This window comes from Saccopteryx bilineata, chromosome 3, assembly GCF_036850765.1.
Source record: "Saccopteryx bilineata isolate mSacBil1 chromosome 3, mSacBil1_pri_phased_curated, whole genome shotgun sequence".
NCBI classification, from domain to species: Eukaryota; Metazoa; Chordata; class Mammalia; order Chiroptera; family Emballonuridae; genus Saccopteryx; species Saccopteryx bilineata.
Genome location: NC_089492.1, coordinates 84,082,263 through 84,096,865, shown reverse-complemented (window position 1 = coordinate 84,096,865; position 14,603 = coordinate 84,082,263). Strand labels below are relative to the sequence as shown.

At 50.9% G+C, this 14,603-nt stretch overlaps 1 protein-coding gene across 11 annotated transcripts in view; it reads left to right on the top strand.

The window, feature by feature from the left end:
- DNMT3A (DNA methyltransferase 3 alpha) overlaps positions 1 to 14,603 on the top strand; it is a 138,406-nt gene that overhangs the window by 87,084 nt on the left and 36,719 nt on the right. For all 11 annotated transcript variants that reach the window (XM_066266605.1, XM_066266596.1, XM_066266599.1 and 8 more), the window contains 2 exons: positions 4,832 to 4,875; positions 5,326 to 5,472. In XM_066266605.1, coding sequence (XP_066122702.1) covers positions 4,832 to 4,875; positions 5,326 to 5,472 — 191 coding nt within the window. The remainder of the gene's footprint in view (positions 1 to 4,831; positions 4,876 to 5,325; positions 5,473 to 14,603) is intronic.

Genomic DNA, 14,603 nt, shown 5'->3' with positions numbered 1-14,603 from the left:
CAGTTGATATTTATGATGGTCCTATTATGTGCAAAGCATTTTTGAGGTACTCTGTGTTCATTGTTTTTTTTACTCCTCCAAACAATCTTCTTCAAGAGGAAATATTATCCTCATTTCAAGGTGGAAAAAAATTGAGGCTTAGCAAAATGAAGTGACTTGCTCAGGGATCCCAAACCTGTAAGTGGCAGACTCAGGATTTAGCCTGTCCTCGTCTGGCTTCGGAGTTGGTGTGCCCATCCACTGTCCCTTTATTCCGCAGTGGGCTTGGGAGGGCCAGCCCTGACCTGTCCAGGGCTCCTAGCCTCACCTAAGCACCTCCTGGGATGTGTCCTGACACTTGGTGGGCGTGTTCAAGGTGCCTGAGTGGGGTAAAACAGAGGCAGTAGCTACCACCCTCCTGTTTAAAAGGCCAGGTTTGCGAGAGCAGAACCTGTCAGCCTTTCCCAGCAAATGTGCTGGGCCCCAGGGGCAGAGCGTGGCTGACTCCCAGGTTCCTGGGACCCCGCTGCTGCCCAGGGCCCAGGCTGGTGGGATGGAACCATAGCTCCAAGGCTGCTTCTTACCCTGGGGGTTTGCTTTTGGTTTGGGATTTCCCTGTCCCCATTTCAGTGTGTTCTCAGGAGCTCCTTCTTCAGTAGATCAACAAGTATTTATTAAACACCCCTTTGGTCTCTGCCAGGATCTGGGGAAACCTTCATGAACAAAAACCTGGTTCTTGCCTGCAAGGACCTCACAGTCCGCTGGAGAGACGTACATTAATGAGAAATCCACACTGAAAAGGGGGTGACTGGACACAGAGATGAGTTCTCTAAGAGAAAAGAAACAGGGTTCTGTGAGGAACTATAACAGGAACTCTGCTGGCCTGGGTGGTTACACCTAAGCTGAAAGATGAGCTAGGGTTTACCACGTGAGGGGTGGTGCAGGGAAGGGGTGAGAACAGGTAGATGGGATCCCAGGTGGGAGGGAGCCGGACACCCACCAGGCTGGAGTGAGAGCACAGGGGAGGAGGTGTGAGATGGGAGTCTGAGCACACAAGGCCAGGGCAGCCTCCGAGGCCACCCTCCTGGGGGAAACAATGTGCTTTCCATTTTGGAAAGATCAGTTGCCATCTGGATCCTGCAATGGAATGAACAGAGGGGCCGGGAGGCAGGATGAGTGTCTTAGGAGCTGCTGCAGGCACAGAGGGGAGGAGGCTGGCTCTGACGAGCGAGATGGCAGCAGAGATGGACAGAGGTGGACAAGTACAGGGACATGAGGGGAGAGGGAGGAATGATGGTTCACGGGTGACTTCTGCATTGGGTGGATCTTCCTCAGAATCTTAGTGTTGGGCATGGTGGGCAAAGATGCTCCAAGTTTCCTTGATCTCCACAAGCTGGCCTCAGAGCACTCCTGAGGGGCTGCAGCGCCCAGACAGTGGAGATGCTGGCGGGACCCCTGAGGGCCACTGAACTGCCCGGTGCTGAGACTGGGGAGGGGTTACCGAGAGGGGTGGGCAGTAGCCCACTGGAGGCGTGACCACCATTCCAGTGTCAGCCACACAGAACACAGACCCAGCTGCTTGTTTCTGGGGAAGGAGACGAAGCCCCCACGGAGGAAGAGACAGGGCTGTGGTCTCCTTTCAGTTCCCCTCCTAGGTTTCTTTTCAGGGCACTCCATCTGTCCCTCCTGGAACCCCTCTCACTGGGTCCTCCACAGGAAAAATGGAGGGCTTGGAGGCAGAGTTCCTGTGGCCCGGGCACCCTCCCGTGTGCACCGTAGGAGCCCCAGATCCTGAGAGAACAGCCAGCAGAAAGGAGGAGGACTGGGGGCGATGATGAGTAATCAGGACAAGAGCCACCTGGACAGGCAGGTGGTGGCCTTAAGGAGGCTCCTGTGGTCCCAGCACTAATGCCATCATCCTGCTGACAGTAACGGTGGTCGAGTGGCTTTCCCTTACGGAATGTCTTGAGTGCTCTATATCTTCGCTGTCCGGGTGGTCCACCATCTCCTGGCATCGCCTGGGAAGTTAGGAATGCAGACTCTCAGGCTCCACCCTTGAATGCTGAACCAGAGCCTCCAGGTTAAAGAGATCCTCATGATTTCAATGCCTAGCAGAGTCTGAGAAGCCTGCTCCATATGTATTCTTTAACCTTTGTACTCACGGAAAAAGACTTTTACCCCATTTTTCAGATGAGGAGGTTGAGGTTTCAGAGAGTTCAGTTACCCACCCAGCATGATACAACTAGTGAAGGACCCCACGAGGGGCAGCCAGAGCTCCTCTCCCCTCAGACTGAGCGCTCGGTGGTGGACGAGCGACTGCCCTGTGGGGCTAGGCTGGCCTCAGCCCTGTCACTGAGATGCAGGGATTCAGGTTCATTTCAAGGGGACTTTAGGGTGGCCCCCGCCGAGTCTAGTCCCAGACCAAGAGGTAAGTGTTAGAAACACCCTAGCCTCTGCCACCTCTAGGATGGGAGATGCCCCTAGGGTCACCCTGGAAGGCACACAGCCACCTGGCCAGCCCGTGACCCTGGGTCTGGGCCAGGAGCAGATGGACTGCGGAGGGAGTGTTGAGAGAGCAGCTGACCCTCCTTGATCCAGACAAGTGCGGCATTCTCAGGCGGCCCAGTCTGTTGTTTTGCTTGCTCAAGTGCGGTGTACGAGATCACTCAACTGGGCATGCGCAGAGTCCGTCTGGTAGAAAGTTCCAGAAAGAAGGCCGTTAGAAACTACATAAGGAAAAGTAATTCAGTTTGGGGGAGCATGAGGCCGGGGATTATGTAAGGGGGAATATCAAAGTGTCGCAGTATAAAGTGAGCAGTTCTTCTCAGCTCTGGCAGAAAGTCACGCCACTCCCCAGACCTCAGTTTCCCCATCGGCAAATATCTAGGAGCTAGAGGAGTCCTCCATCATCCTGACAATTCCTTTCTTTCAGTGGCTGCTTTCCTTTAGTTAGAATGAATAAATGATTTCCCATGAATGAAATGTCATGGAGGGTTCTGGATAGGAAACGTTTGAGGCCCTAAGGCTGAAGTCCAACCCCATGCAGGCGCCTCCTCCCTGAGCGCGGAGGCGCTGGGGCAGAGGAGGGGTCCCTGGCAGCAAGACGGGGAGCCCCGCTCTCTCTGGGGGGCAGGAAGCGTTGGAGAGGGGGCAGTGGTGAGACAAGGGGGCCTAAAGGAAACATATCGGAGTGAGAGGAACCTTAAAAGGCCTGCTGGATATAAAGCGTCAGTGAGGACATGCGCGCTCCCCTGCGTGCCCGCGACACTCGGGCCTCCTCCCTCGGACCCTTCTGCAGACAGCTCAGCTCTGCGGGCGGGCGGGAGGGCCGGCCACGCCCCACGCGTAGTCCCGGGGGTCCAGCAGGCGGGCCCTGCACCCCCTCCCCCAAGACTCTGGGTCGCTGTAACCCAGAACTGCCCTGGCCCCTGCCTGGGGCAGATGCAGACAAATATCCCCTGCTTTCTCTGGTGAGAGAGAGGGAGAGAAACATCCTCTCGGGTGCTGAGGATTCCGAGGCCTTCGGTGCTGTGGCTGGTTTCCGCTTCTAAGCCAGGAGATGAAGTAGGGGCTGTTTTTTCCGTTTTTGGCTCTTTGTGTCCCCCTCCGCCTCTGCCCTCCTCCCTCCCCGCCCCCAGCTACCATGAACCAGCCTTAGTGACCTTCCTGCTTTTGTGCCCACACTCAATGCTCTTGGCTTCAGAGAAGGGAGTTCTGGGGCCCAGGTAAGAGGAGGGCTCACTCCCCCGACCTCTTGTAGGAAGCTCAGAAGGCATAATGAACTCAACACCACAGCCAAGGCCCCACCACTGCTGGTTTCACTGGGCCTGGGACCCGGCCTCTAGGAGGTGTGGACCCTGAGATGACCGGGGCGGAGGGCTGGGATACTCCGATGGAATGTGGCTGCCCTCTGGCGTGGGGCCAGGAGCAGGACAGGAGAGGATAGGCTCTCCTAAAGACAGCCCTCTGGGGCCTCTGCCCCTGGGGAGCCTTCCCTTCTAGGAACTGGAGTCAGGGCCCAGTTGAGGAAGTTGAAGGAAGAGGAGCAAGGAACTAACGACTGCCTTAGGGAAGGGGACACAAAACTTTTATCAAGCACCTAGTATATGCCAAGCCGTTCTAGGCATTTAATATCCCCAATAACCTAAAGATTTTAGGATTACCTACCTTAATTCAGTGAGGAAACAGGCTAGAAGAAGTTACAGAGGTCTTATCGAGACAGTCGGAATCCAAGTCTTCTAGAATTAAGGCCGAGCTCAGGAACCTGAGAATGGGATGTGGGGAATGGGTTCCAGAGGCAGATATTAATAACGGAACCATAATATTGAGAACTGCAGGGGGACCTTAGAAATGATCTCCAGCAGTTTTATTTTCCACATGAGGAAACGGAGTCTCCTAGAAATGAAGTTGCTTCACCAGAGTCTTGCTCCAGTGGTCCTGTACCCCACTGCTCCCCCCTAGGTCTCTACACATAGAAGCACATGTTCCACTCCAGGAGGCTGTGCAGTCTGGCCCCTTCTCTGTTGACTGGGAGGGACTGAGAGGAGCTGATCTAGATGACCTCTCCTGTGTGCCTAGGACAGAGATACTGAGCCAGGAGCCACAGCCCTGGCTTTCGTTGTCTGGATTTGGGCCTCCAGCCCTGTGCCATCGCCTTCTCTGTTCTGGCAGTGCTTTGAGTCCTTGGGGCCAGCATGGTGCCTGGCACACGGTGGGTCGTCAGGTTTGACACATAAACAGCTAATGGGTGGAGGACCTCTGTCCCCATGGCAGGCACCCCAGGCACCAGGTGGGGCTTCTGAGCCACCCCTGTAACTCTGCCGACAGCCCCTTTGTTCTTCCCTCTCCACAGGCAAAGAGCAGAAGGAGACCAACATCGAATCCATGAAAATGGAGGCAAGTGTTTTCCTCAACCCCCAGGGGCTCTGTGGGTCCTGATTCTAGGAAACGAAGGCCACTGCTCTGACCAGCTGTGGTGTGTGTGTGTGAGGGGAGCCTTATGTGCCTCTGTCCCCTTCTTTACACATCCCTCTGTGAGGAGGAGAGGAAGTGGGTGTGGAGGTCGCAAGTCCCTCAAGGCAGCCATCTAGTCCCCCCCTGAGACCAAGCACCTCTCCTCCTGCTTTAGGTCCATGTGTCCCCACCCCAATCCCTCACTTCTCCAGCCCAGACAGGGGCGCGCCCAGTACTTGTATGCTTGACATCTCTGGCCAGGAGTCAGAGCTCCTGTGTCCTGTTCGAAGTGAGTGCCTCCTCAGTTTCCCCTCCATGAGGAACAAACCGGTAGTGGGGCTGTCAGTGCCCATCTTAATGTGAGTCTGTCTCTCTGTTGTTTCTCTGTCCTAGGGCTCCCGGGGCCGGCTTCGGGGTGGCTTAGGCTGGGAGTCCAGCCTCCGCCAGCGGCCCATGCCGCGGCTCACCTTCCAGGCGGGGGACCCCTACTACATCAGCAAGCGCAAGCGGGACGAGTGGCTGGCACGCTGGAAGAGGGAGGTGAGGTGCCTTTTGGCCTGGGCCCCAGCCGGTCCCACGGTATTGGGAAAACCAGATGTAGCTTCAGCCTCCTGCAAAGGCTATTGTCAGGCCCTGGCTGAGCCTCAGTTTCCCCCTCAGGTTAACCTCTCATACTTTCAGGGAACTGCTTAATCCCTAGGCAGTGACTGGTTCCTTTGTTCTTTCAACAAATGTTTATTGAACACGTACTGTGTATCAGGCAGGTACTAGGTAGGCTCTGTGTGTGTATAATCTCTGCCTTCATGGAGTTGACATTCTGTGGGGGAGACAGACAGAAATCAAGTAAGTGGGCTGAAACAGAGGATAACAGAGGCCTGCCTGCTCTGGCTGGGTGGTCAGCTGGGGCTTCTTGGAGGAAGTGACATTTAAGTTGAGACCTAAAGGAATGGAAGTGTGAGGAATGAAGTGAGAGAGAATGTTCTAGGCAGAGGAAATAGCAAGGCCGTGACTTGTTTGGCTGAATGAAAGACCAGGATGTCCAGAGTGAAATGAGCGAGGAAGAAAGGCTGGCAGGGGAGATAGCAGGGGTCCAATCATACAGGGCCTTGCAGGTGTCTGCCAGAAGCTGGTTTAATCTTGAGTACACTGGGATGCCCTTGAGGGTTCCTATGCAGAGAAGTGATTTGAAGTGGATCAAAGAGGCAGCAGTGGAGACAGAGGACAGATCCAGGACAGATGTTGGAGATCAACTCGGTAGGGTGATGATTCTAGCTGATGGATGGCAGGGGTGCAGGGGAAGGAACAGAAGGACTCAAGGTCAACCCCAGGGGTCTGGCCTGAATGCTGGTGATGGTTGGGTCCTGTCCTTGGATGGGGAAGGTTTTGGAATCAAGAGTTCCAGTTGAGATGCTGAGGTGTCTGGAGCCTGGGTGGAGGGAGGCCCTGGCCGCAGACACAAAGGTGGGAAAGGAGTCAAGAGCAGAACCTGATGTTTAAGTCCGTGAAAACTGATGAGCTCCATGGGGGCCTGTGTGTGCGTGCGCAGAAACCAAACTCCAGGATTGCATCCACAGAAACTCCTCCATTCATGGCCTCATAGAGAGGAGGAGTAGCTGGTCATGGGGACTGAGCAGGGGCCTGGGAGGAAGTCAAGGGAAGAGAGGGCCTCAGAGAAGGTTTTCCAGGGAGAGCACCCACCCAGCCCTGTGGAATTTGTTGAAATATGCCCATTGCACCTGCAAACTGTTGGTAGCTGGTGACTTTTCTCAGAGAAGCTCCGGCGGGGGGGTCATGAGTGGGTGGGGTTTCCGCAGCTAGAAGAGGGGAGGCAGTGGAGAAGGGAAGACCATGGGAAGACCAGTCCACCCAGCACAGTGGCGGGCTGCTCTCTGGTGCATTTGATTAGCAGAGAGAAGGCCTGTTGACTCAGACAGCAGGAAGAGGGAAGTGAACCGCCGCAGCCTGGGGCATTTCACCTCACTCTCACCTGCTCTCTCTAGGCTTCAAAGGAAGGCGGCATCCTCAGGACATTGTTGGAGGGTTTGCTAGAGAAAGTTCAAAACATGGTGGGACTGGGCGATTTGATTGTTTCCAGGTCTCCTGCCTAGAAAGGGCAGCCAGTCTAGGTCTAGGAGAGTAGAGGGACTTGACCTTAGCATTAAGTGTGATCTTTGGGATGGAAATTGGAAACTAGGGCTGTCCTCCCTTTCTGGTCAGTCGCTCTCCTCCAGGCACCCTGGAACCATGGGAGGGGCTCTGCTTTTCAATCCCTTATGATGCACGGTGCTGTTTCTGCCCACCCTTAGCCTTGGGGCCAGAAGCTTAGACAAGAATGACTTTTAGACCTACAAAAGCTTCTAGAAATTCTGTAATCCTCAAACTGTGCTCCCTTGAAGCAGTACGAAGGCTTGCCCTCAGTTGCAATAAAGAAGGGGAACCTTGGCCTGACCTGTGGTGGTGCAGTGGATAAAGCCTCGGCCTGGAACACTGAGGTCGCCAGTTCAAAACCCTGGGCTTGCCTTGTCAAGGCACATAAGGGATTTGATGCTTCCTGCTCCTCCCCCCTTCTCTTTCTCTCTCTAAAAATTAATAAATAAAATCTGGGGTAAAAAAGGGGGAGGATCTTTCCTCAACTTGCTGGAAAAATTAGATAATACATTTTCTCAATTTTAAGTTTTGTACTAAAATTTTAAAAGGCGGGTTGATCATGAACCTTTTCTAACTCCCATGGAAGTAGAGAGAGCAGTATAATGAACCCCATGAGCCTATCTCAACAATCATCAAAAGCTTTTCTAGAAAACCTGAAACTTTTGGCATGTGCTTCCCCACCCCCAACCAATATAGGTAACCAATGCGTATTAACAGAAAATCTTTAGGAGTTGATTTAATTTAAAGTATTTTAGATATGTGCGACGTGAGATTTAGAGATCTAGAAACAAAACATAACTCTGCTAGTAAAATTGTTCCTATCCACATGATGTAACTGAAGATGTCTGTAAACATTCATGACTTAACAGTAAGTACAAACATTAGAACTGATGACCCCCTCGTTTTTAGGCCAGGGGTCCAGGGTGCAGCATGCTGTCCACAAGCTCACGCAGCACACAGGGAACAGGCTGGAATGGGATTTGAATTCAGGATTCCCACTGCCTCGTGGGGCCTGATCTGGAAGACCACACTTACTCCTCAGGAGCTCTGCCAGGGGTCTAGGGGCAGGCTAGCTGCAAGAATGTTAAGGAAACGCAGGCAGCTCTCAAGATTTCCAAGCATCCCTCAGACTAAAGCGTAGGAACTGTTGCCACGAGGCCTGTTCTCTGGGTGGCTTACCACAGGTAAAGAAATCCTTCCCAGTTGCCAGTGGTTCTCTGGCATTTGGCTGTTTCTTCTGAAATTGCCTCGAGGCCTTCCTGTCCCTGTACCTGCGAGTCTTTCCCATTTCCCCACTGCACCTCCCCCGCATCCTCCTTTGTTCCTCAGCTGTGGCGTCCCCAGATCTCTGCCCCCAATCTCTGCCTGTCTTCAGCCACTGACCACTTCTGTGCTCTCAGAAATCCTATTTGCCCACCTCCCCCCCAAAATATGTTCCCTCCAGCTGTTTTTCAGGCAGTGTCACTTGAAGGTCCATTCAGCATTTCCCAAGGTCACAATGAGACACCTGCTCTTTAAAAGTTCCTGCAGGCACTGTTACAGAGCCCTCCAGATCTGAGTGCCGCCCAAGATACTGGGATGACCAGAGGGGACTCTCAGTCGGCACATGATAGGATGAGGGTTCTGGGCACCTTGGGAAGAGCATTGCCCCGAGGGACTTAGACTTATTCTGCCAGGGGACATCAGTACATCAGTAGGAGGTGGCTTTTGGCTCTTAAGGGATGAACTGGAATTTAGGGAAGGAGGGGAAGGGCATTGCAGGAAAAGGTGCAGAGCATGTGCGAAGGCTTTGAGGGACAGGACAGCGTGGCCTCTTCAGGAATGGAAGTTTGTGGTGGTGGGACGCAGGGAATAGGGGCCAAGGGCAGCAGGAAGGTGGCTGGGGACAAGGTGGGTGGGGCTGCAGCCAGACTCTGGTCTATACCTGCCCCTTCCCGGTAGGGCCTTCTTCTCCTGAAACATCCTCCTCTGATTAACTTTCTTTCCCAATGACCACCCTTGTCAGTAAGGCCACAGTTATTAAGTGAGGGCTAGTCTTTATTTGTTGTCCATCCAAGATTACCTGCCTCCCAGGCTGCCTTTGCCCCCCTCCCCCTGCCACACACACATACACACAGAAAGTTTAAGAAAACACAGAATATGACAAAATGAATGAAATTTAAAATAAGTGGATGAAGAAAATGGGGTATTTCTTCCTTCCCTGAGGCTGAAGTGGGAATTCTTGCTGAGGCTGGGAAGCTGGTGTCTTTTGTCTGTCCCAGCTCCTATTTTCTGCACCCCCTTACTAAGCTTTTTAAGGATTAAACTGCTTAAATCATGAGCAGGCCCTGCTGTAGAAAGTACAGTGGCTCCCTGTGTTCTCCTTTATCTTGTCAGAAACCCTCTGGCTGCTTTCCTGGCTGCAGTCCTCACTGTCATCTCCACAGTTGCCCCACCCTCTTCACTACCGTTCTCTGATATAGGGACCTAGCTCCCCTTTATGCTCATCATGCTCCTTCCATCATCCTTGCCTTTCTTCATGCTGTGCTTTTCCCTATTCATTCTTCAGGGTTGAGTCCAAGAGTTGCTGCTTCCTCCAGGATGCCCTCCAGATTTCCTAGTCTACTCTGACCTCTTCCCTTGTCTGCACCCCTGTAGTCCTTACTGATAATACTGTTGGGTTTATCACTCAGTTTCACAGAGTATTTTTTCTCTATTTTTTATGTGTTAATCATGTCTTCTCCTGTTGTACCCAACCTGGTTTGGGGCAGGGAGAATAGGTTCAATGAATACCTGTTGGTTGCTAAGTAGTTGAGAATGTGGGACCCTTTCTCAGGGAGCTCGCCCTTGGATTTCTACCTGAGGGCTCAAGCCCTTGGTTTCCAGGGGTGCTGGCAGGTGTACCGGGAGAACAGCGTGGGGCCGGGGAGCTGTGTGGGCCGGCTCCCACAGAACTCTTCTCAGCCCCCGGCTGCTGCTCTTTGCACTGGGCCTGTGCTGTGCTGGAGCGGAGAGCCTTCCCTGACCTAGGAGAACCAGTGGGCGGTGGGGAGGGCAGCGGGGAAGCAGTTCCTCCTTGCTAAGGAAGGCAAATCCTGGGATCCTCTCTACTAATTATCCGAACAAAAGGACCCAGGGAGTGCTTTGGTTTAGGAAGGGCTTCTCACTTGTATTGCTTCATTGGTCTCAATGCTGCCAGGCAGAGCCATGTGGAGGCCTAGCCAAGCAGCTGGAACAGCCATCCAGCCAGAGGGAGGGGCTGTGCACTCCTTTTGTCTACTTACCGTTTTAGGGCTCAGCCATAGCCCAGTAATGCTATGGCTCTCTCAGTGGCCCCTTCATTCAACCCTGTTACTTCAAGGCAGGGATACCATGTCCTGCTGGTCTGGTCCCTATCCTGGCTCCCAACCTGAACGGAGGAACTCATGCAGCCTTACGCTTAATAGATGCTTAATACATATTTAGTGACGATAACAGATAATCTGTGGTCCAAAAATCAGTCGTTCCCCCACCCCACCCCGCCGCCCCTGCCCCCAGCACTCAGACCTAACTTTCCCTTCCCTCCCTGCAGGCTGCCCAGCAGGTAGTAATACTTCACATTCCTGAAGGGAAGGGTGCCTTTGGAGGTGAGTTCCTGAGCTGACTCATCTCTTTTCAGCTGTGAGACCTTAGGCGTCACTTCACCTTGCCTCACTTCACCTTGCCGAACTGAGGTCCTCCCACTATGGCTACAATTGACTGTATTCTGCTATCCCAGGCGTGTCCTACCTCCATGAGAGCAGCACTCACGAGTTTGCTTTCCACCCCTAGCCTCGCAGAGCAGCAGCTTGTTTTGTGCGGGCTCTCTGGCCCAAGGGCTGGCCTTCAGAGGGACTAGGAAAAGATCTGCTGAATGAATAATCTCAGGGTTGTGTGGGTTAGTAAGGCAATGCATAACATTTAAAGCTCCTAGCACAGAACTAGCATATAAGAGCAGCTCTATCACCCCCACCCATCATTTTTTAAAACAATGTATGTAAGTTTTACACAGATACATCCTTATTATAAAAACCCCTCCTCCCCCATTTTAATTCTTCCATCAGAGGTACCTGATGCTCTCAGTTTGGTGTCTGTATGACCTGATTTTTTTCTAACAATCTATATTTATGTGTAAATATATAATTTTGCTTCATAGTTGTTTTTTGTTTTCCCTTTTTATATAAGTGGAACCACACCATAGTTTCGTCCTACAGCTCGGTTTTTCACTGACAATAAGTCTGAGCAACCTAGCCACGTAATTACTGTTCTATTCCACCATATGGATTACCATGCTTTTATTTAGCCATTCTCTTCTTGGGCATGGGTGTTGTTTACAGTGTTTTACTGCATAAGCATTGCAACAGTAAACATCCTTGGTCATGCCTCTTTGTGCATCTGTGTTTCTCTGGAGGGAAATGCTGGGTCGAGGGAATGTGTATTTTGCATTTTATAAAATCTGCCAAATTGCCCTCCAAAAAGGGCAGCACCAGTTTGGGCTCCTATAAACAGGGTATGAGAAGACTCCCACCTTTGCCAACATCAATATTTTGCTAATCCAAAGGGTGGGAAAATGGTATCTGTTATGATTTTAATTGGCATTTCCCAAATAATAAGTGAGGTTGGCCATTTGCACTGTGCTGCTGCTTCTGTGAGCTGAGCAAATGTTGCTTCCTCTTGCTTTTTAACTCCACAGCCTCAAACAGACTGTGCTTCCTGTCTGCCCTGGGAGGAACAGCCTGTGAGTGTCCAGAGGGTCACCTCCCGCTGAGCTGTAATCCACTTAATAAGCCATCACTACACACCTACTAAGTAGGGGGCATTGTGCTGGGGGCTTTGGGATAGATGAGTTAAGTGTGATCTCCTGGGCTGCAGTATAGGAGACCTGAGCCATGGCAACACAAAGTAGACCATTAAGGACTAAAACCAAAATATCAGCAAAAAGTATCAGCAAAAGGTAGCAGCTTCAGGGCGTTCTGACCAGCACACTCCTCACTTCTTTCCCATATCTACACGAATGAAAACCTGAACGTTTGCAGCATGGCCTCAAAAATAATACCAGCCTTCTAAGAGGTGCTGCCATTTGGAACAGGCATGACTATATACTTTGCCAAAAGGCCAAACACTTTTTTTTTTTTTTTTTTTAAGGCCAAACAGGTTTTAAAGGTACTCTTGTGACAGCCTGTGATCAGCAGTGACTTCTATGGCTGCCGGTCTTTGGGATAGGCTGTGAAATTGACATCAGGGAGGTGCCCCATTGTCTCTTAAGTGGATGGGCTGTTTGCACACTGGAGTGATCACTTCATCTAAGAGAGAGAAGCTCTTAGAACAATCCCCATTTTTTTTAAAATTCATTTTGAGAGGAGAGAGAGAAAGAGAGAGAGAAGGGGAAGGAGCAGGAAGCTTCAACTCCCATATGTGTCTTAGACCAGGCAAGTGCAGGGTATTGAACCGGCGACCTCAGCATTCCAGGCCGACGCTCTATCCACTGCGCCACCACAGGTCAGGCCCAATCCCCATTTTTTGGTGGTGAGAAAGCACATGGTAGAGAGGGTGGTAGTAACTCACCCAGGATCTGGCAGCTGGCCACAGCAAAGCCTGAACTAGGCCAAAGGGGAAGGACTTGACTGAGCACCAACTGCATACCAGGCGTTGTGCCAAGAGTACTACTTTTACCTTAATCCTAGACTATAAAATGTTAATTCATATTTCGGGAGCCATGAAATGGAGGCCACCCCAATGGCCTGGCCCATGTCACAAAGCTAAAACCAAGTCAGCCTGCACTTATGGGAAACATCTGTCAAAGAAACCTAACATACACCAATCAGAGTCCTCCAGCTCAGCCTTAGCCAGCTTACCTTACTCGGGAAAATAAGACCTTCTGGCTTTACAAGGAAATCCCCAACTTCCTAGCTGATCCTGCCCTATTTCCGCATTGCCTTTTCTAACGCTCTGTGAACTCACTCTTGCCCAAAATCCCTTGGGAAGAATGTTCCTCTGCTGGTGAGGCACTGTACTCCCCTAATCCATGGATTGTTCTCCCTTGAATAAAGGTCATCAAACACATTATTAAATTGTATAGTTCTTGCCTGACCTGTGGTGGTGCAGTGGATAAAGCGTTGACCCAAATGCTGAAGGTCGCCGGTACGAAACCCCGGGCTTGTCCAGTCAAGGCGCGTATAGGAGTTGATGTTTCCTGCTCCTCCCCTCTTCTTTTTCTTTCTCTTTCTCTCCTCACTAAAATAAATAAATAAAAAAATTTAAAAATTAAATAAAAAAACTGTATAGTTCTTGTCATTTGACAAATATATGATTCGGAATTACTATAGGAACAATCTTTATTTTTATTTTAGTATTAGAAGACTGAGGTTCCCCTAGGTAGAAGGTAAGAGCCACATGGTTATTTTTGTGGAGAAGTCAGTGGGCAGAACTGGACTCCACATCTCCTGCTACTTCTGTTTTGCACCTACACGACTCAACTAGAACTGAGTCTCCCGGTTCTCAGTCTTGGCTTCTCCAGAAACTGAAATGTGCGTTGGAAGAGTGGCTGGAGCAGCCCAGCCCTCCTGCCGGGCCCTCCACTCCCCACCTCCGCCTCCTTGGCCCACAGGTGTTTAGGCTGCTCCATCTGTGCCAGGTTTAGGTACTTAAAAACTCTGGGTGATCTCCCTGTTCCATTTATTTGGTCCCGAGCTCTTGCTCTTGAATTGCTGTTTTCTCATGATTATATGTCTGATGTTGTGAGATTGGATTAAAAGTGTTGGAGTGAGATTCAGGAGGCCTGGGTTCTGGTCTCAGCTTCTGCCCCTGATCTATTCAAGGAAAGCATTCTCCTCTCTGGACTTTAGTTTTCTCATTAGTAATGTGACAGAAATAGACTAGAAGACCCCAGGGATTCTAAATTTTCATAATTTGGGGTGAGGAGGACTGGAATCATGATCTTTAGCTCCCTTTATCTCTTTTAATGCCTTGTGTATAGATTCTGAATTAAATATTTGCATGTATTCTCAGACCTCACATAAATGCCTCTTCTAGAGGCACATACATAAAGCATCCTTCGAAGGGTTCTTCTAAAAAAACTTTTATAAAATTCGCATGTTTGGTGCTAGAGTCTAGTATTTGTTTCCTTTTTTTCTCCTGTCCCTGTTCCCTCCTCTGTTGTTTTTTGCTTAGATCAGTGTCTTTAGCCACTAGGTCTAGGCATGAGGGAGAGCCTTGAATTCATCACTAAGAATGTGACACTGCATTGTGCTCCCACCCTCTGCTATGAACAGCTTCCTATGCATCTCCTTAGCTCGCGACTTCACAGCCCTTGCTTCTGGCCTGGGTCACCAAGGATCTGCCTATATCTGCTCTTTACTGCTAGTTTTCTTTTCATTAATTACATAGTCATTTGTTCATTATTTCAAAGAGCTCTTTTTTGTTTTTAAAGATTTTATTTTATTGATTTTAGAGAGAGGAAAAGGAGAGAGAGAAGGGGCGGGGGAGCAGGAAGCCTTCTGTAAGGGCCTTGACTGGACAAGCCCGGG